The following is a 23,572-nucleotide window of genomic DNA, read 5'->3' as shown; positions in this document are numbered from 1 at the left end:
TGAAAGGATACCATATCGCCATGTGGTGTCACAGGTCTTTTGTACAGTGGCATAGAAAAGTATAAGGACACCAGGCAAGAACTGCTTCTTTTCACATTACACATAAAATTTTATTACAAAGAAATTACAAAAAGTCTCAAGAATGTTACATATAATTCTGTATACATTTAGTAGTTAATGTGACCACCATGAGCCTTCCTGCAAGTATCAACACGTTGTGCCATACTGTCAATCATGGCTCGGCACTGATCCCTGGAAGTGGTACGCCAGAGCTCAACAAGTTGATGCTTCATATCCTCCTTGTTTTTGGGCTTTCTTTCCTTAATTCTGGCTGCCATGGAGTTCCACAAGTTCTCCATCGGGTTTAGGTCGGGGGACCTAGCAGGCCAGGGTAGGGTAGGACCTCGACGTCATGATTCTGGAACCATGCCACTGTAGCCTTGAACTTGTGACACGATGCATTATCTTGTTGGAACAAGAAATTCAAGAAATTAACTAATGGTAACATAACCTCTTCCATGGCATCACAATATTGAGTGAAATTCATGGTTCCATCAAAAAATTTGATCTTCCCTGGGCCCTCACTGGTGCTACAGCCCCAAATCATCACAGCTTCGCCACCTGGCTGAACTGCAGGAGCTAGCAAGCAGGCAGAAATTTTTCGGTTTTTGTTCTCTGCTCTCGTGGATACAGTTCAAATCAACTTACATCGGGAAATACAACTCTACATCATCCAGTTGTTTCGTTCCCTACACCATTTAAGATGCCTTTCCTTGTGAAGGTTGCTCAGTAGTGCTTTACGTAAAGCAGTGCAAGACATCGATCCAGCCACTTGGAGTCATTTTAATGCAGTGAAAGTGTTCATTTCCACACCAAAATCTCTTCTCATATCCGCACACAAGCACACAATTCAGGCAAAGTAGCTGTATGGTTTGCTTTGCGTCTGAGAATCAAAACTCTGTCCTGTTGTGGTGAAGTTCTCTTAGGTCGTCCAGATCTGCGACCATTAGCTGCACTGTCGGCCGCTTTAAATTTCTTTACAATTTGTTCCACGCAAGTTTTGCTCTCTTTTAACTCCTTTCCTATGCTCCTAAGAGACTGACCAGCCTTATGCATGCTAATAATCACCCACTTCACACTTTCACTAACAGCGTCACGGGGCACCATAACACAATCTAAAAAGAAGTGATAAAACTGTAACTATGCAACAGTGATACACTGTCCTATTACTTAGAAGTAGTTTAGTGGAAAGCGGTGCAGGTACTGGTTGAACAGTCTACCCTCCCCTTTCTTCAGGAATTGCACACGCTGGTGCTTCTGTTGACTTAGCAATTTTCTCTCTTCACTTAGCAGGGGTATCATCAATTCTCGGAGCCGTTAATTTTATTACCACAACTATTAATATACGAGCCCCAGGGGCTCTGAACTTTGGAGTGTGGGTTGGCGACCACGGGGCCCTTAGCTGAGTCCTGGCATTGCTTCCACTTACTTGTGCCAGGCTCCTCACATTCATCTCTCCTATCCGACCTCTCTTGGTCAACTCTCGTTCTTTTCCGACCCTGACGCTACTAGGTTGCGAGGGATAGGGAGTCTTTCATTTTCATGCTCTTCATGGCCTTGTCTTTGACCGATATCTTCATTTTTCAAAGTGTCGGATCCCTTCCATTTTTCCATCTGATTAGTGTTATATAGAGGATGGTTGCCCAGTTGTACTTCCTCTTAAAACAATAATCACCACCACCATCATCTGACACACTGACGGACTGTTGAAAGTTCATTGTTGTTTCCAACTGTTAGGCAGGCGGGAAGGAACATTATGAATAGGGCTGTGTGATCAAAGTCAAAGAGGCAGGAAATTTTAATTATTTTAGGACTGTGGAAAAATTAATGTTTTTTGCTTAATTTGACCTTTCAAACTTATTAGTTCCAACCCAGCTGGGTCAAGCAGAACTAGTTCTAGAATAAACTTGACTTCTAATGTTGAAATCTTCCTGGTAGAGCTGCATTTTTACCAAAAATGAAAATCGTACCCCAGTTTGTTGGCAAGTTATTTACTTGTTACCAATGATGCTTTCACAGCCCGTACTTCTAGACATGATATAGGCTTTTGGGCTTATGCCGTGTCAAGAAAATAAGGTGAAATTCTTTACGTTTCGCAGAGAACTGTGCTCTGTGTCATCAGAAGAAAATCTTGACTGTCCACGAGAAAGGTTTCTTAAACAATGAGCTTTGAATTTAGACGTTATAATAGAAATGGTACGTTCATTCATCACCAGATGGCTCCCAGACGTGGTACAGTGCTAGCGTTCGAAGCGGAAGCTGACAGAACTATCAGTCTAAGAGGGTCACATAACATGTGTACATAACATATGACATTGACAGGTGTATGACATTGACACAAGCCTGGAATGAACATCTGGCGATGAGGAACGTACAAATTTGGAAAATACCGAGACGAAATAACAATAGTGAAGGGACAGGGAAGGGAACTACCTACATAAATCCTTAATGGCTGGCAACCAGGTATTAACTGATAGCCAGTGTCCCTGTTAAAATTGTTAGAATTTCTACGTATTTCCACAGCTTCCCATATAATCCTGGACATGTAGTGTCTAGTGTGGGTAAGAGCTCGAGCATCTTGGAACATGACATCATGACCCGATGATAGAGCATGCTCAGCTATGGCCGATTTGTCTGGCTGGTTGAGACGAATATTACGTTCATGTTCCTTGATTTGTCCCCACTTTTACATCCTGGGGTATATGAAATTCCCTGTACTTGCGGTAAGGTATACATTGGCCACCTTCTACGACAGGCAGGAATTACCTGTGAATGTATTCAGCCCCTCCCATCCACAGGAGGTCCAATACATGATATCAAGCCGCAATCCATGTCCACGCCTAGGTCGCCCCTTTTAGTCGCCTCTGACGACAGGCAGGGGATACCGCGGGTGTAATCTACACGTGCCTCCCCCACCCACAGGGGATGTTACCCTTTTAGTCGCCTCTTACGACAGGCAGGGGATACCGTGGGTGTATTGTTCGTCTGCGTCCCCCACCCACAGGGGGTCCACTGGAATGAGCTGGGATCAAACCCGCAACTTGAGAATGATTACAATGATATGTCTAGCAATTTCAACATTCTATTCTTGCTAAAAGGCTATATTACCGTAGTTATCTACAGTTGGTACACCTATAACAAAATCGAGATCTCTAGGTGCATGGTGAGAATTTTGGTGAATGAACATCTAACATGTTCACCAGGATTGTTTTATATGTTGACATGAAGATTCTTATCTTTAAAAATTTGCCACTTTGGCTGGATTGAACAAATGCTTAAGTGTAAGTTTAGCGTGCAAACCATTCGATCACCTGCAGGACTGTCAATACAAATTCAAATATTACACTAAATCTGAATCTCTTAAAAAAATCTAAGATGTAATAATTCAGATGTAAGAATGTTGTCCCTCTGGATCCCAGTTGGAGAATTTTACTCTGCATTTCAATACTAAATTCTAGATGCTGTTCAGATGATGTGCCTCCTCCAGTCTTCTCAATAGTTCACGTGTTACTCACAGTTGAGAGAAGAAACTTACTGTTTGTGCACATCTCTTTATGTTCATTCTAGCTCCCTCTGTGAAACAATGGTAGAGTGCTGACCTATGGATCCCAAGATTGCAGGTTCAAACCTGGCAGAGGTAGCCAAACTTTTGAAAAGTGAGTAAATGTCCTTTCAGTAGCCCATGTTGTACACTATGATCTGGCAGAGTAAAATGGAATGTTGAAATTAACAGGTAGGTAGCCAAAATAGCTTCAAATTAAAATGCCTACATATGGCAACTGAGGCCATATGATTGTTGTTGTTATTATTATTATTATTATTATTATTATTATTATTATTATTATTATTATTATTATTATTATTATTATTATTATTATTATTATTAGCAAAGGCTCTATATCAGGCCTCCTGATTATTTTTCACACACTCATTTTTATATACAGTTGAGATATTACAGAAGATATGGTGAATGGTACTTGAATTTCTAGATTGTCACAGGATGCAAAATCCTTCACACACATGTTCTCAAAAAATTCAACTTTACCTATCAATTTTTAATTATTCTGGAAGCTATAATACTAATTTTTAATGTGAAGAATGTTCTGATCAAGGCTATAAGAAGATATGAAATAGTTATTTTATATGTCTGTTCCCAACAGCCCTTATAAATTACTAAGAAAAGTTGCTAGAGAAACACAATTCAATTAAACCACTTTTAATAAATTTACTGAATTACCTTTCACTGAAACATGGCAAATGGCACACTGAAGACTGAGTCTCTTGCAATAAAGACAGCTGGCACCACGAACTTGTTTGCTGCAATACTGACATTCAGTAAAGAATTCAACTCCTCTATGGGCATCTGGCACAATAGATAGATATTTCAAAACCTGAAATAACCAGTTAAATGAATCAAATAAGACTGCTTCATTGAATTATTATTAGGTGAGAGGAAAATTCCCAAGATACATTAATGGTCACATTGAATGAAATCTGCTGTAGAGGTACAGTAATTCCTTCTGACCTATTATATTAATACTTGTATATATTTTTAATTTTGTCATTACTGTTTCATGTTATCACTAAACTCTCTATCATTGACAAGTTTACACTATGTAAACAATACTGTACATATATAAGAGTGTTTTAAAAGTGATTTGATAGAATCTGAGGATGTTCTTGCAGAACGAAACATGTCATTCTTTGTATGTTAGTGTGGTTTTTACAGATATGTTTATAGTGTTATAATGTACATTGTATTGCTGTGCGTTTGACAGACTGAAAAGCCTTTGTTACATTCATTCTACTAGTCCCACAAAGCATTTTAAGCAAACTAGACATATATAGACACAGAAAGCTAGAAGTTACTGAAGGAAGAATTTTAACAGCAACATTCAGAATAAGGGATGGAGGATGAAAATATCTTAGATATTTGTGCACCAGAGGTAAAGGTCACACTATGTAATTTTACAAGAGAGTTGAAATGATGTTTTTCAGCATTTGTTTCACTTGCCTGTTTTTTTTTTTTTTTTTTTTTTTTTTTTTTTTGCTAGGGGCTTTACGTCGCACCGACACAGATAGGTCTTATGGCGACGATGGGATAGGAAAGGCCTAGGAGTTGGAAGGAAGCGGCTGTGGCCTTAATTATGGTACAGCCCCAGCATTTGCCTGGTGTGAAAATGGGAAACCATGGAAAACCATTTTCAGGGCAGCCGATAGTGGGATTCGAACCTACTATCTCCCGGATGCAAATCACAGCCGCGCGCCTCTACGCGCACGGCCAACTCACCCGGTAAGCCTGTTTTTTAATGAAAAGCTTCATTAACTTCTTTCACACAATGATACACATACTTTTTGTCACCCACTTGTCAATCAAAATTTTATTTGTTTAGGAAGTATACTGAACTTGGTGCCTTTTAGCACAAACTGGCTAGCTCACTTATTATCATCCTTAGGGCCTGTACTACGACTGTCAGGTAAACAGCCAGATACGCAGGCTACAGTTTTGCAAACTAGAAGTTAAATATTTTCTTGCGTACTACGAGCGGATTTTAACGATGGTACTGTATGCGGAAGATGTAGTAACATTTTTATTGGGTTGGTAATAAGGTTACTGAAAATATAGTGAAATTTAGCATGGTGGTATACGTGTTTCCTGGTGTTTTCATTTGTTTAGCTCTATTCCTTTTGAAATTGTATTAAGCTATAATGTGGAAATTCAGGTCAAAAACCGAATTAGGACTGAAATGTACACATACGAAGAAATGTTAAAATGAATTAACTATTTAACGAAACTGGAACTGTTAAAAAAAATATATAAAAAAAAGACTGAAAACGTAACCTGGGCTCAAAAGTTAAGATTCAGGTTATGTAGCTCTTTTTTTCTAGTACTATTTACGAGGATGCGCGTTACGGCGAAAGAAAAATTTATATTTGTAATTAATGCCATTAATTTTATTATTAATTAAATTTATTGTTTGCTCATTGAATAAGTAGTTTGTTTCTTTTCAATACAATGTTAGAATAGTAACTGGCAAGCATTTATCTCACTTTAGTGTAAATACTTAGTAGCAAGTTGTTATGAAGTCAAAGAAATATAACCTCCTTAACATCCTCATTTGACAGACGAATCGCCATGAACAACATCGAATACCTTTACTCCATATGTGCGTCGCGGATAGACTAGGAATAGAACCCACGCTTTTGACACGCATTCTAATGATTATCAACAAATTAATCTAAAAAGCCACCTAATCGATACTTCATTTCTTTTGCCTTTGGCAAACTTAAAAATACATTAACAAACACAGTACATGTTTCGACCACTTAGTGGTCATCTTTAGCTGTATATAAAAATCTTAGATGATAACATTTAAAAGCAAGCACATTGGATCTTAAAACTATATCCCATGGGAATCCAAAAACTATTGTTCTAGATGCTTTAAATGAAATGGAAGATGGGGGGGGGGGGGGGTTTGGGGGTAAGGAGATTTATTTGAATGATACTTAAATTACAGTATCGTTTACAATTGTGTTTAAAAAACTTAAATGATGAAAAACATATTTAAAATATTTAAAAGCGTTTATGGTAAAATTCTTTTTGATAACATTAGGTGGAGTGAATAAAAAGTTTGTGTTTGTAATAATCTTCAGGCATTTGTGAGAAAATAATACAACTTAATTAAAATTCGCGTCTGTGGTGATGTTAAACACTTTGTTTTTAATAAACATACTTTAAAATATTCTAAAGTGTCTATGGTAAGGCACTCATTCAAAAACACTTGTGCTTGAATGAAAGTTTATGTCATATGCACCAGTCTTCAGGTATTTATTGTTTATATTTAATAACTTCCTTGAGTGATATTCTTGTGGTTAAAAGGCCGTGTTGACTGTTTAACTTCCGAGAATTGCTCTTTGGAATGTGATAAAAGAAATTGTGTTAGTCGTTTAACTTGCTAAAACCCTGTGGTGGCTTCTGTTATATAAAATGGCGATCTGATTCGGGCAGCTTGCCTCGCGATCTGTAACCAGCAGGAGATCGTAATATATTAAAATATGACATATGATAAAAGTAAAAAGCTCCGAATTCTAAATAGATAGCGGGAAGATATTTGTATTCGAGATTGCGTGGCCTTGACTTACCTTATCTGGCAAATGTTTAATCCGCGTTGCCTTGGAGAACTGCCTTCGTGCACGACCTAGTGTGATAGCGGTGTGACCTCGTCTGATTGTTCGTGGAATATTCCGGAGAAAGGGGAAGTAGAGTTGTGTCATCATCTAGTACGTCTTGTGAGGGGGGAGGGATTACTGGTTGTGTTTCAGTGACGTCGTGTTCGAGTATTTCATTTGTTTGTCTTGTTTGTTTACTGTTTACCATTTCCACGTATTTACTGAATTGTTCGTATAGGAGGTTTTTTCTGTTTGTTTCGTTTAGATTCTGTTCCCTGTTCTCTAGTTTATCGAGAGTAATGTGGATGTTTTCTAGGTTATTCATTAAACTTCCTTTATTAATCCTACTGATAATTTGGAGATCTTTTCTGATGTTAGTGAAATTGTGATTTGCCTCCTTCATATGAGCTCCCATAGCAGAGTATCTTCTGTATTTCTCTGCATTAACATGTTCCTGATATCTAATTAAAAAGCTCCTCCCAGATTGCCCCACGTATGTTTTTTTGTACTGGGTACATGTCAATCTGTAAATGCCAGATTCCTGGAATTCGTCATCTTTAAGTTTGACTTTATTGTGATTAAAAAATCTGTGTTTTGTATTGTTGTTGGTTGAAAAAGCTATTTTGGTGTTGTGCTTCTTAAACAAATTCGTGATTTCATAAATCCTCGGGTTATTAAAGGTGAATTTGACGTATTTCTTTGCATTCTCCGATTGTTGTTTGTTTAGGAAGTATACTGGAAGGCAGTTCTCCAAGGCAACGCGGATTAAACATTTGCCAGATAAGGTAAGTCAAGGTCACGCAATCTCGAATACAAATATCTTCCCGCTATCTATTTAGAATTCGGAGCTTTTTACTTTTATCATATGTCATATTTTAATATATTACAATCTCCTGCTGGTTACAGATCGCGAGGCAAGCTGCCCGAATCAGATCACCATTTTATATAACAGAAGCCACCACAGGGTTTTAGCAAGTTAAACGACTAACACAATTTCTTTTATCACATTCCAAAGAGCAATTCTCGGAAGTTAAACAGTCAACACGGCCTTTTAACCACAAGAATATCACTCAAGGAAGTTATTAAATATAAACAATAAATACCTGAAGACTGGTGCATATGACAAACTTTCATTCAAGCACAAGTGTTTTTGAATGAGTGCCTTACCATAGACACTTTAGAATATTTTAAAGTATGTTTATTAAAAACAAAGTGTTTAACATCACCACAGACGCGAATTTTAATTAAGTTATTATTTTCTCACAAATGCCTGAAGATTATTACAAACACAAACTTTTTATTCACTCCACCTAATGTTATCAAAAAGAATTTTACCATAAACGCTTTTAAATATTTTAAATATGTTTTTCATCATTTAAGTTTTTTAAACACAATTGTAAACGATACTGTAATTTAAGTATCATTCACATAAATCTCCTTACCCCCAACCCCCCCCCCCCCCCCCCCTATCTTCCATTTCATTTAAAGCATCTAGAACAATAGTTTTTGGATTCCTATGGGATATAGTTTTAAGATCCAATGTGCTTGCTTTTAAATGTTATCATCTAAGATTTTTATATACAGCTAAAGATGACCACTAAGTGGTCGAAACATGTACTGTGTTTGTTAATGTATTTTTAAGTTTGCCAAAGGCAAAAGAAATAAAGTATCGATTAGGTGGCTTTTTAGATTAATTTGTTGATTATACACATCGATACGGCCATGAAGTGGACAGCTTGCAATTCTAATGATTAGGAAATGTGTACTGTCACCTCTAGTACCCTACCGACTAACATTTAGAAGGTAAAAAAATGTTAAGACTATTGGGACTCGAACCCACGAAGAACTGCAAGCAGCAAACGATGTTGCCCTAACAACCACTGCTACTGATGAAACTTACTGTTCGTTTGCTTGTGTGCGACTCACATAGTCAGTAGCAACAACTTGCTAGCTTGGGAAATCTTTAAGAATTCTGTGATAGCTGGATAGGAAGCATGACATACTTTATAAATATATACATAGATTACATTGTAACAAGTTAATTTCGTACAGCATCATGCACATGTAGATTCATCTTGATGTGTAGCCATCTTGATTCTTATAGTAGCGTCCCTGGTAGGAGCGAAGTCCCGGATACGAGCGTTAACTGCCTCTACATCTTCGGCATAGCTAACCTCGAGAATATTTTCCCAGACTGCACATAAACGAAAGTCGTAGTATGCGTTTTCAACCGAACTTCCAGATAAATGTGCAAACTGCCACATAAATATAAACCGCACTTTTATCTGGCAGTCGTAGTACAGGCCCTTAGGAGATAGTGTTTTGCACCCCAGAAGAGAGCATAGAAAACATGAGGGGCATTTTTTAAGTAAGTACAGTTATGATATAGAAAAAAGTAATGCAATTTTTTAAACATTTTTTTTTACATGTAGGCCTGTACCTTAAAAAACTACTTCTCACTGTAAATTCCAGGCATATTAAGGCATTTGTCATATCGTGAAGCCAGCTTCTGAATTCCTTCCGCATAGTAATGTGCCGCCTGATGTGCTAGCCACTGCCGCGCAGTCCTTTTTAGGTCATCGTTGTCGTGGCGTTGACTTCCTAAATGCTCTTTCAGGGACAGGAACAAGTGGTAGTCACTTGACACTAGGTAATGACCATAGGAAGGATGATCAAATTGTCCCCAACCAAATGAAGTGATGAGGTCTCGGGTTCGATTAGCCATGTGAGATCGCACATTGTCATGAAGCAAAAGAATTCCCCTTGTGAGTATGACAAGCCATTTGTTTTGGATTGCGCAAGTACAACTTCCGATAATCTAAGCATCCTGACAATTTCATAAAGAACACTCCTTGAAATTTCAGGCAACTCATAACTTAATGACGAAATCTTAAAGCATCTGTTTTCTCGAACCTTTGCATCAACTTTTTGCACCAAGTCTTCAGCATTGACAGACGGTCCCTAACTACGCTTCTCGTCGTGGACATTAGTACGACCTTCTTTAAATGCTCTCACCCATTTCCTTACCATTCCTTTGCTCATAGTGTGTTCTCTGTACAATTCACTAATCTGCCGATGTATTTCAAGAGCTTTCACGCCTTTTCCATTTAAAAATTGAATCACAGAGCGTACTTCACACTCAGCGGCACCGTTAATTGTCAGAGGCATTTTCAAATGTAAATACAGGCGAATGCTTCCATAATGGTGTTTGTGGCTAGCCTACAAATGTAAGTACTGAGTGCGCATGCTCTGAACGATGATCGAAGCACTGCAGCGGCCATATTTAAAAATGGTACTTACTTTAAAAGCATGCTTCGTATATGTCAAAACCTCAATTTTGTAAATAAAAAAAAATTGACATAGTGCCATTTACCTCCAGTGATGGTGATGACTGTTGTTTTAAGGAGCTTAACATATAGGTCAATGGCCCCTTTACTTCTAGTGCACAGATATAATCAATGGAACACTACTGACCTGAGCTCTTGCATCAAATAAATGCCATCTATACAAAATTTCAGCATATGCTTTCTTGAAGGAATCATACAGTACAGTGTTCTTCTCATCAAGCATTCTGAAACAAAATAAAAATTGCTGTGATGCAATTAAGGTGAATCAAATTATACATCTCTATAAATAAAATTTATGTGCATTATGGAAATGATATTTTGGTTTGACTAATAAATCTTTCCAGGTTATTTAAAGATCTTAAAGACCAACGATTCAATTTCTGTCTGTTTGCCTGCCTGCTTGTCTATCTGTACGTATGTATATCATGTAAAAACAGTAGAGGATATATTTGTGAAAACTGGCACATATTTTACAATTGTGTTGATTCTGTACTAATTGGTATTATGATATTAAAAAAGAGAAAAGGCTAAGATGGAGGTTGAAATGGTTCCTGGCTGATATTTTGAAAACAATCAGCTTTATTTGGAAATATTTCAAACACTACTTCCTTAAAATTTAATTTGGGACATTTTATGTCATCCCAGCTTTTTAAAGAAACCCTGACTGGCATAATTGCAAATAAGATAGGAAATTGTACTGATGTCGGTTTTGAGGTGGTGGTGGTGATCATTGTTTTATGAGGAAGTACAACTAGGCAAACGTCCTCTATACAACATTAATCAGAGAGAGAGAGAGAGAGAGAGAGAGAGAGAGAGAGGAAGGGATCTGACACTTTGAAAAATGAAGGTATCGGGCAGAAAAAGACGAGGGCCATGGAGGACAAGAAAATGAAAGACTCCCTAGCCTTGGAACCCAAAAGTGTCCGGATAGGGACAAGAACAAGAACTGACCGAGGAAGGTTGGATAGGGTAGATGAAAGTGAGGAGCCTGACACAAGTAAATGGACTCAGCTAAAGGGCCCCGTGGTTGCCAACCCACGCTCCCAAGTTGAGAGCCCCTGGAACTAATCAACAATAATATTACACTGATCGACTATTCTTAACTGAAGTGCGCTCTGTCTCTTGTGCTGCCACTAATGCTCTGGTGGTCCTATCTGGAGCCATCATTCTCATATGTCCATACTACCATAATCTGCTTAGTATGTTGGGCACCTATCTTTTTGTTTGAAATTTTGCTCTGTGGGCCAAAAATTAACTTTTACCCTTAGCAGGAAATCCAAAAATAGTCACCAGCATCCCCTGTGGTGCTCAACGTGTTAATTCTAAGGATTCCAATATACTCTTGTCCAATCCAAATTGTTGTTGGATATTTCCATTCCTTATTTTCTCTCTCCTAGTCTTTAAAAGACAGGAAAGGAGGAATTTCATTTTCCATGGCCTGTAGGCGACTTTTTGCATGTCCAGACAAAGTTGTTGCTTCCAGTCTGTGTGTCACAACTGGTACAAATATTTTGTAACTTCATAAGGTGGAGAGCCAACTTTACATAGGAACTAAAGATTCACAAACTAGAGACTCTGCCCATTTCATAGATAGATTACAACACTTGCGAGTACAACCGGGGGATATACTCATTAATTTTGACGTCTCGCTGTTCACAATGATATCTTCCAAGGATACTCTTGAACATATTTGACACCCTTTCCCAGATGAGATAACAGTTTTATTTGAACATGTACTTGTTTGTTTGTTTGTTTGTTTAGTCCTCAGCCCGAAGGCTGGTTGGATCCTCAACAGTTCTGCCAACAGCTGTCATAGATGGCCTAGGCATCACTGAAGAGGCATACTAGGGAAATGAGGAGTGAGGTAGTTTCCCGTTGCTTTCCTCACCGAGTCGGAAGTTGCTATTACATATCAGTCTGCCAAGCCCACTGAAATGCATGCACCAACTGACCCTATGAGCATCATTTTCACACCATTCATAACAGGGACTGGCTGCATAAGCAATGGCATTACTAGAATCACTCATACCTCAGTCACTTTCATTTTGTCAAAGCCAAGGATAAAGCTGAGACAGATCAATGAAAGTAACAATATTGCTCTAGCCCATACCAGAAGACATAGTGCACTGTAAACACTAGGTCCTGCCAGCAAAGGCATGAACATGTACTTAAGAGAACATTTTTTCAATGAAAACCTGAATTTTAAGAACAGACCAAAAGTGTCGCCATGGGAATCCCGCTTTAGCCCTGTTATTGCCAACTTTTATATGGAGTCCTTTAAGGAGGAAGCTCTGCAGACTGCTTTAAATAAACCCAGTTGTTGACACTTTTGTGATATGGGGACATGGAAGGAGGCACGTGATGGTTTTCTTGGACTTTTGAATAGCATTCATATTCAAATACAATTCACTATGGAAAAGGAAAAAGATGGGGAATTAGCCTTCCTGGATGTGCTGGTGAAGAGGAAGAACGACAGATCCCTAGGAAATCAAGTATATCAAAACCCAACACAAACATGGACCGATACTTAAACAAAGATTCCAATCACCATCCTTGTCAGAAGGGCGCCATGATGAAGACCATGGTGGACTGCGTTCTCTGAGTCTGTGAACCATAGTACATCAAGGAAGAACTACGGCATCTTGATCAAGCCTTACAATCCATTGGCTATACGGTACAAGAGGTCAGGAGGGCATTCCATCCTAGAAGACAGCCAGCTGACAATAAATAAGAACCACCCAGGAAGAAAGGTATTGCTTATCTGCTGTATATTCGGGATGTTATGGATCGTATTAAGAGGCTCCTTAAATGTTACTATGTTAAAACCATTTTTCAGCCGTCTTGACAGCTGTGAAACATGTTATGTTCTGCCTAAGATCCATGTGATCCTCTAACATTTACTAGAGTCTATAGGATACTGTGCAGCTGTGGAGCTGTTTATACTGGCACAACTGGTAGAAGTGTCAAGACTTGCCTGACAGAGCACAAAGGAACTGTCACCTGGGGCAATACGACAAGTTAGCAGTAGCAAAGCATGCGCTGCTTAACAGAAAAAATGAGATCCATTATGAAGATAATGATATACTGGCCACAACTTCCCACTTCCACGCCCACCTCTACAGGGAAGCAATTGAAATACACAAACATCCAGATAACTTTAACAGAAAGGAGGAAAAACTGAAGATCAGCAAGGCCTGGTACTCCCTTTTATATAACTCACAGCCAAAGACAACTAAGATCAGTGACATAACAGTCAGCAAATCAGAGAACCGACTGCTCGGCGCGACCCAATCGGAGATCTTGCCCTCAGATGTCCAATCAGACGGCAGACTGTATATAATGACCCAATTGGAGGCGGCATGCTCAGGTATAAATACACTCACCACCCCAGCAACCATCAAAGTCGCCAGTGGGACACAGCTGAGAGTACTTCGATGACGCCACAGAAAATTACTAACACAGCAGTAGTTGAAATGTCTGGTAGAAATGAGAGAAGCAGACCACGGCAAAATAGCCCGGAAGACTTTTATCATAATTCTGTCTCAGCCAACGACTTACGAAAGATTTCTGAAAGAGATGGACGAAAGAATATCTGCTCCGATTTTTCAGCCATCATGAAGTTTGACAGCCACACAAAAGAGAAACAAAGCTCCAATTTGGTGACCTAGTCCTTCTACAAAAAGAGCAATGTCCAACGCATATATAGACAAGTTACATTAAGGGTGAGATGGTAAAATATGAACTATTGTGCTTTGTACTGCATGTGGAAGGCATTTAATACATCCTGTCCAGTTGTTCATCCCCCTGGAGATCAACCAGGATGGGCAGGATGTTGAGGATTCCGAGAAAATGCCATTCTACTTATATGTGCTTTTAATAAATGTCATGCCCATTGTAGATGGTCAATAAAACGTAACTTATGTCCTTCCCTCAGAATTGAACTGAACTACAAATAAAGGAACCATATGTTTACTACTACTACTACTACTACTACTACTACTACTACTACTACTACTACTACTACTACCACCACCATGCTTTATTAAGTAAGTAACCTAGATATTCTTCCACAACATACCCCAAATGCATGAAGCTGGTTGAGGAACATGACAGACTGGCACCTACTTTCTTCAAATAAAACTGTTCCGAAACACTACCAGAAGACTGAAATTACGAAGATGATAGTCAACATCCAGCAGCAGCAGCAGCAGCAGCAGCAGCAGCAGCAGCAGTAGTAGTAGTAGTAGTAGTAGTAGTAAACATATGGTTCCTTTACTTGTAGTTCAGTTCAATTCAGAGGGAAAAATTAATTAAAAAATGTATAGCAGTGAGTTAGGATTAGAGTGATGAATTTTCTTTATACACTAGGTCCAGTGGCAAGTTAAACTGGGTTTTCATGCCTTATTTACAATTTCCTAAGTTAAATACTCAACATTATTTACAAGTCATTCTAATGCAATTAAATCAGATCACATGAATTTTCTGGCTACCTTAAAGTTCTAAGCTTTGGTTGTTCATTTCAAAGTGATTATTCCTTACTACAACACAGGGAACATATGTGACTGTAGGTGTAACAACAACAACAACAACAACAACTACAACAACAATGATAATAATGATGATGATGATGATGACGACGAATCGTTTGCAACATGCTGACTGGCAGCCCATTTCAAGTAACCATGGGAAATGCCACCAACGATAAGAGAACTCTTAAGCCCCATTCACAATGCAAACGTAACGTAATGAAAACTTAAAATTAAGGTTAATTTAGAAGTTAGCGGCCATGTTATCTAATGGAACCATTCACAATGCGCTGATGTAAACTTAACTGAGAGTCTGTAAAATTAAAGGATTGCAAACTCCAAGCTCTTGCAGTTAATTTTACGTTAGGTTTAAGAACCAGCCAATTAGAGCAGACGTAAACATTGCACTTTGTGCACGATATAATGACTTCTTTCGACGAAACACTTGTATTTCTCTTTCAACATAATTTTTGTGTGTATGTATGATAAACGGAAAAAGAATTACAAAGACGCTGTACCGAAAAAGAATACGTGGAAATAAATATACTGTAGCAATGAAGTCCGACGGGAAATGGCGAGAGACAAGCTCGCAGCGCTGGCGACCGGACGAGAGGCAATCCAATCCCTGTCACAGATAAAACAGTGTCCCTGTATATTTCTTAACATTATGCCAGATTGCTAGTTTACGAAAACGATATCATTCAAACATCTCATCGGAGTGTAATAGCTAGGCGCATAGATGTTGGTAAAGGAGACCTTACACTTCTTTTTATTAGGAAAGGGGAATCAAATTGTAAGATACCTAGTGTTAAACAGTTCAGGTATAATCCGCACATACAAAACGAACTGATGAGGGTCATTTCTTAGAGTAGATTACTAAAATCACCCTGAGATAACCTTCTTTGATTCAAGGGATGAACCCATTTTCTGGAGCGTTGTTTAGTTCTCCTTTTCATGTACACAGCTCCCAGGAGCAAAGCAAGAGATGTTTGAAGTAATATGAATTCCGCTACCATGTTGTTTGATTCCATCGAGATGTTAAAATATAAAACTGCGAGATAGCCTAAATAACATGGCAGTGTTTTGACTGGCTGCTGTGTACTCTTTACGTTCATGTTACGCTCCTCCATTATGAATACCACAAATTTTACAGTTATGTTGCGTCGTTAAGTTTAGGTTATGTTTGCGTTTTGAATGGGGTCTTAGGGTGTATAGGAAGGTAACATTCAGCCCTGACTTACTTATACATGAAGATATTTCAGGCACCAAATAAATCAGGCTTCAATCTAGACATCCTCCAATTCTCCTGGCAGATACTAATTTCCACATCAATCTGGCCTGAAAGTGAGAATGAATTAACAGCTCTTCAACACAGCTGCATAGTTTTCTCACAGGCAGTATTAAACAGAGTACTCTGAATTTGCCTCACAGAAAATAGTAAACGCTAAACAGGATCACAACAAATCACAGATGTGCTAACCTGCTGTATAGTCACTCAAAAAAGAAGAATGACAGCATGGTATTGCATGTTCTCTGCATTTAATATTTATCAGACTTAATTATTATCAAAATATAATTTACCTCCTACGTCCTGTGACTACCCACAGCATAATAATAATAATGATGATGATGATGATGGTGATGAAGATGACTAATCATTTGCAACATTTCAAGTAACCATGGGAAATGTTCCTGAGAAAAGTGTACCTGCGAAGAACTTACACATTACCATGGACTCGTATTTTTTATGAGCGACTGTACTTCTTCTTCTTCATGTGCCATGTCCTCGCAGAACGTTGGCGATCAGTAGCATGATCTGTTGTTTGTTCATAGCTGTCCTGAACAGAGTGAGCTTTGTCACCCCAAACCACTGGCTCAAGTTGCCGAGCCATGACGTCCTACTTCTCCCCGGACCACGTTTTCCATTAATTTTCCCTTGGAGTATTACTTGCAGAAGGTGGTATTTAGAGTTCCGCATCATATGACCAAAGTATTCTAGTTTCCTTCTCTTGATGGTAGTGAGAATTTCTGTAGATTTTCTTGACAGTGTGTTTGATGCTTCCCGTCTTCCTACTCAGGAAATTTTCCCCGATTTCTTGGTTCCACTCCAGAGGTTCTACAGTATATGAATAATTTAGAAATTAGTTTGTAACCTCCTTTTCTAATGTGAGTATGTGTTTTTTTTTTCTCAGTTTGCTTTACATCATACTGAAACTGACAGGTCTAATGGTGATGATAGGGTAGGGAAGGGTTAGGAGTGGGAAGGAATTGGCCATAGTGTTGATTGAGGTACAGCCCCAGCATTTGCCTGGCATGAAAATAAGAAACCACAGAAAACCATATTAAAGGCTGCCGACAGTGGGATTTAAACCCACCGTCTCCTGAATGCAAGTTAACAGCTACGTGACACAAACCATGCGGCCACTCGCTCGGTGTAATATTTGTTATGAAATAAATAAATAAATAAATAAATAAATAAATAAATAAATAAATAAATAAATAAATAAATAAATAAATAAATAAATAAATAAATAAATAAATAAATAAATAAATAAATAAATAAATAAATAAATAAATAAATAAATAAATAAATAAATAAATAAATAAATAAATACATAAATAAATAAATATTTACAACTTACTTCATATTTCTTTCAGAGTCAGAGTCAATTGATTCTCGGTGTTCAACAATGGAAGTAAACTTGAAATCATCTAAAGAATCAGACCAAGAATTAGAACGATTCTGTTTCAGCATTGGATAATTCCATCCCTCTAAACTAGTATCGACTTGATGAATTGTATGGTATGGAGATCCACCAGGCTGAAACAAAATTGTACCATTGTAAAGAACAATAAACTATTGAGTGACTTAATTCCAATAAAACATGCAAAACTGAACTTTTATAAAGCTTACTTATTTTAAATGATTCACTTGAAAACCATTATAGGATAAACACAATGGCAGGTCAATATCAAGAGAGGGAGTGATAGAAAAGGAGACAAGGATAAATATGAAAACACAAAAGGATAAGAACAATCTCCACATCTTCATACACTGCATCTTTGAACAGATAGCCCTCTTCTCATAAATCCTAATTCATAATCAATTTCTTCTCAAACCCCAGCTTCATCAGAAGGGTGGGCTTTAACAGTCAAGGAGCAGTCTACACACAGCTTCAGTCTTGATAAGAGAAGTGTGGGATAAGGTGAAAGCTGGATAAACATAGGAAAACAGAAACACAAGAAGATAAAGATGAATACAGAAGGTAAAAGACTAGGTATATAGGACAAACACTAAGGAAGAAAAAGAACCCAACCCAATAATGGAAACAAACAAACAAGTAACAAATCAAGAAAAATAGGAACATGAAAGAGAACACACAATATGACAAACACAATGACAGGTTAGCATTGGAAGAGGGAGGAATAGAGAAGGATTTGTCACTGGTTTGTTCCTTTCCATTACCTGTACCGATCTGTTTCGTTCCTTTACCCCTTTTGCATTTGTGCTAAGCAGCTAGCCTTTTATCACATGTATTCATTTTATGTTATTTCTTCTCTTTTCCCATGTTTATCTGGCTTTCTTCTTATACCATACTGAAGATCTATTAAGATGGCCATCTTAAGATGGAAGCTGGGAGGCAGAAACAAGCTTGTTAGGGGCCATGAAGGAATGGATGTAGAAGAATTGGGACTGATGACAAGAGAGACTATCTATATGAAGATGTGGAGGTTGCTCTTGTACTTTTGTGTTTTCATGTTTGTTTCTCTCTGTTTTTTTCGCTCCCTCTTCTAATGCTGGCGTGTCATTGTGTTTATTCTATAATATGTTTCATGCTCCTATATTTCCATAGATGGCTTCAAAATATTAAAATACTTAACTTTAATTGATTATCTTTTAACAATTCAGAATTCTTTTAATAACAATATTTGAGATAACTGGAATTTAATGCTAGCAGAATTAAAAGTCTTAAATCTTTCTTCTTAAAAAATGCTCTACAGACTTGCAATAATATAATGGAAATTTATGAAATAACACATTCATAGATCATGCTGTACAATATATAAAAGAAAAAACAACATAAACAGGCAAAAAGAACATTTTATTGGTCTGAATAGTTGAATTTCATCAATTACAGCAAGTCTGCTTACAAGTTCATACAACAGGAGAAAAATCATTTCTTCCAACCATGATATAATTAGCCCAGGCAGGATCTACAAATCACACATTGAGGAGAAGGGTTTCAAGCTTCTACGTGTAAGTAACACATTCTATTGCATCATCTCTCAAAACACATAACAGTAAATGAGCAAATACAGGAAACAGATAGCTGCTGAGTCATTCACGCAGCACATTATTATTTGAAAAGTTAGTTTGGATGACATAAAAGCTTATGCACTCTATTGAAAAAGAAAAAGAAAGTCCATTTTAAACTGATAAGAATAGTATGGCTGCTAGATACCAGGTGAACAGAATATGAATTGCCTGTGCGCATGGTGTGTCCAGCCTAGCTACAATGCTGGTCAAGGTTATGGCTGACACGTGAGGAATCCCTAGTTTGATATGAACTATGAGTGTATTATCAGTCTGAGTTAAACAGCTGAAACCACAGTGTGTACTAAGAAATCTATCGCTAATAACAGGCCTAAATATTTCATTCCACAACAAATGTTTATTTACGATTAGTATTTACATACAGAATCTGCTTGTGCTGTTAAGGATATTATTTCAAGAAAGAAGTTCTGTCAATCAATTTCAAAGTTGTACTGCGATTCGTAAATTAGATTTCAAACTCAATAGCTGAAGGAGTGCAGTAACATACATTCAAAAAGCATTTCCACATTTATTATGGCACTGAACACAGAATTTTAACATAAAATGGTTTTGCACTTGATCTAATAATCACTGATTCTTAATCAGTAACATTTACATAACAAGAAGAATTCTGAAGTTATATGCATAACAGAAGTGATTTGATAGAATCTAACGATGTTCTTTCTGGAACAAAACATGCCATTCTGTTATTAATTAAAATTTTCTTTTGTATATATTTTCTAGTATTTTCTTAATCTTAAGTTAGTTTTGACAAACTGGAAAACTTAAAGGTGTTGTATGATAATAATGAAGATGATGACACACAGTGCTTAGAGAAGAAGTTCTTAATGACATCAGGCAATGTTTAGAAAATTCCCCTGGAAAATCTCTTTGGCGTCTCCCTCAATCAGGAATTTCCATATAGTTCTGAACGGCCACTAAGTCTTTTAAGTTAAAACTCCAATAGTTGATACCAGAAATATTTTAGAAAAAGAAGGAAATTAGTGTTGTCCTTTTTTTCTTTGGTAGTGGTTTAATGTTAAGGTTTCCAGTGATGCAAGGATGGGAAAGGGTTAGGATTTGGAAGGAGGCAGTCATGAGCTCAATGAAGGTTAGTCACTAAAAAATACATTCTTTGCATTTAATATTTTATCAGACTTAATTTTAATTATTATGTAAATACACTATCTTATCAAAAGTATCTGGACACCTGACTCAAACTGAAGACAGAGTTTGTTGATAATTTACTCTCTAATATTCAACATTAATATGGTGTTGGTTCACCTTCTGCCTCTATCATAGCCCTGACTTTATTGGGGAAACTTTCCACCAGGTGCTGGAGTGTTTCCATGGGAATGGTATCCCATTCTTCCCGAGGAGTTGTAGCTAGACAACATGTTGTTGGACGGTGGGTCTGGAAATTAGTCAACGTTCTAATTCATCCCCCAGGCATTCAGCTGGGTTTAGGTCAGGACTCTGGGCAGGCCAGTCCAGTTGTAGAATACTGTCATTCTTAAACCATTGGCTTACAGAGCCTGTTTTACAGCTCGGAGAGTTATCTCGTTAGTATAAACAATGGCCATCACCGGACTGATTTTTCAAATTAAGAAGTATGAAAACATTCAAAACATGTTGATATACTTCTGTATTTGCAGTGCCATGCAGTCCTACAAGAAAGCCAAGTCCATGCCATGATAAAAATCCCCACACCATAACACAATATTTTCGAAACCTTGCTTTTGGTATTAGACATTCAGGTAGATAGCATTTGCTGGGCATTATCCACACCCAAATCCACGCATCAGATTGCCATAATTTATAACATGAGTCATCATTCCAAATTACCTGTTTCCACTGTTCCAGTGTTGTTGCTCTTTACACCATGCCCAGGTGGTACTTTTTATTGTGAGGGTAAATATTTGGTTTATGGGCAGCTGCTCGATCATGAAACCTTATTCTTTTCAATTCCAGATATAGAGTCATAGGACTGGCTGTACTTTCCAAAGCGCTTTGAAATTCCCCCGGTGATTCCTTCTACAGACAACCAACGATTTTCTTGATCACCCTCTTTAAGGTTCATTGGTCCCTGGCGTCAGTATATGTGGCCGACCAGATTGTGGTTGTGCTGTGGTTGTAACTTCATGTTCCACTTTACAATTACACCACTAAAAGTCAATTTGGATACATTCATAAGGTTAGAAATGTCCTTCACAGATTTCTCGCTTATGTGGGAACCAATGATTACTCCAGGCTGAAAGCGACTATGCTCACCTAACCTACTTTGTTGCTGTTCCGTAGTTGCGACTGAGTAGTACAAACCTCCCTGTCTCCTTTTATACTGCTATGATGCATCATTTGTCATTGTTTACTAATGTACAGGGATTATATGGACATTTTGATCAGATAGTGTATAATTTACTGCCTATGTAAATAGAGCCCTATGAATACTCACAACAAACATATCAATAGGTTCAATTGTTTCTGAGAAAAGTGTACGTGCAAGGAACTTATAATGGAAGGGTGCCTGAAATAATTTGAATCTCCAATACCAATCATCTCGTACTTCCGCATGGTTTTGTTACAGTTTATATGTTTTTATGTTTATTGTATAAGTGATTATGTTATCTCATGTTTATACAATTTTGACTCACCCTTCATGACCACTTTGAAACTGACATTGTACTTTGCGTCTTCATGTTCCCTCATTTATTCACACTGATGTAACACCTTGTGTAAGATAAATGTCTACATGCTAGCCTATTTCCCACATTTTGGCTGAAGATGACGCCAAACAGCGTCGAAACTAGTTCCAAGTGTAAATATATGTTGTAAATAAACTATAACATTTATTGTATTGAAAAGGTGGACCCTTTTAACTTTCCTATCTTCCATTCTCAGTTCAATACGGACAAAAATGAAATTCTTAGATTTAAATTATACAATACCATGCGCTCATTCCCTTTTTGAGCGACTGTACATTTGTCTGGTGTGAAAATGGGAAACCAATGAAAACCATCTTCGGGCCTGTGGAAGGTGAGTTTCTAACCCACCCAATCTAGAATGCAAGCTCAAACCTTCATGATATGAACTGCTCAGTCAACTCGCTTGGTGGACTCGTTTGGTCATGAGTCCAAGCTGTGTAAGATATGCAGCCCCCACTGTGTGTTCGGTTGTTCACCTGGTATAATTTAAAAATAATACATAATATCATTCTTTAACAATTGATGATATTGTTTGACAACATAATATTTAGTAAACATTTTGAAAGTATGTGACGCTAATGGTGAAGACTATCTGGTAATTAGAAATATGACTAGTGAGATCAAGGGTATGTTTACTAATCAACATTCTCAATTTCTACAGAATCTTTGTTAATGAATACACTGTAGCATAACTAAAACAAATTACTCTAAAAACATTAACAAATAAATAGACATTATGTAAAATTGTAATCTTGTTTGGTTAATGTACAGGAGGTACACCTCCTCTGTCTGGTTGAACTGTGCGTCTTCTAGAAGGCCATCTGTGCTGTGAATCCTGACCTAGGTATCTGAAGATACTTGGATCTTTAATCTTTAGATGTCTCTATCGGCCTATGTACCCCTTCTGGCGGGAGGACGGACAATTAGATTTTAAGGGAATGTTCACTTTTCTATGTCTGTAAACCTTAAGTGTTTAGAGATTTTTTTTTTAAATGTGCTGGGGGTTGTCAGCACTACTACGGCTTCCTTCTTCCTTAACTTATTAACCAATCAGAAATTTTTGTGTACGTCTAGCCAATTAAAATTGGGTGGGGGTGTACAGGCATTCTGCCTAGGTCAAGGGAGCTTTGGAACTTTCCCCTCTGAGTTGCTATAAAAGCTAGACGCTTTAGGGCCGTATTGTCATCTTCATCGCTCCGGTCTAAGTGTGTGTACAGTGTAATAGGAGGCAGGGGCAGCCTTGCTGTCGTCGGATAGCCCAATAACTCAAGGTAATGGCAGACATCTTTTTAACATGTGAGAGTTCCAGACAGTTAACTTGAGGGGAAGGTTTCAAACTTCTTTCTTAATCTAAAATTCTCAATTTTAATATCACCTTTTAAATGTAAATTTTCATACAAGTCTGAAGACTTTGTTCAAATTCCTGCTGGGAAATACGTAACTTAGGGAATA

General features: G+C 37.7%; 1 protein-coding gene across 1 annotated transcript in view; it reads right to left on the bottom strand.

Moving 5' to 3' along the window:
* The window catches only part of Wdr59 (WD repeat domain 59), a 232,172-nt gene that overhangs the window by 11,531 nt on the left and 197,069 nt on the right, over positions 1–23,572 (bottom strand). The window contains exons 19-21 of the mRNA XM_067144938.2: positions 17,746–17,924; positions 10,705–10,801; positions 4,298–4,451 (exon numbers count right to left, since the gene is read on the bottom strand). Of these exons, the coding sequence (XP_067001039.2) occupies positions 4,298–4,451; positions 10,705–10,801; positions 17,746–17,924 (430 nt within the window). The remainder of the gene's footprint in view (positions 1–4,297; positions 4,452–10,704; positions 10,802–17,745; positions 17,925–23,572) is intronic.

This window comes from Anabrus simplex, chromosome 1 (genome assembly GCF_040414725.1).
Source record: "Anabrus simplex isolate iqAnaSimp1 chromosome 1, ASM4041472v1, whole genome shotgun sequence".
Taxonomy (NCBI): Eukaryota; Metazoa; Arthropoda; class Insecta; order Orthoptera; family Tettigoniidae; genus Anabrus; species Anabrus simplex.
This window is presented reverse-complemented; position numbering and strand designations above follow the sequence as displayed.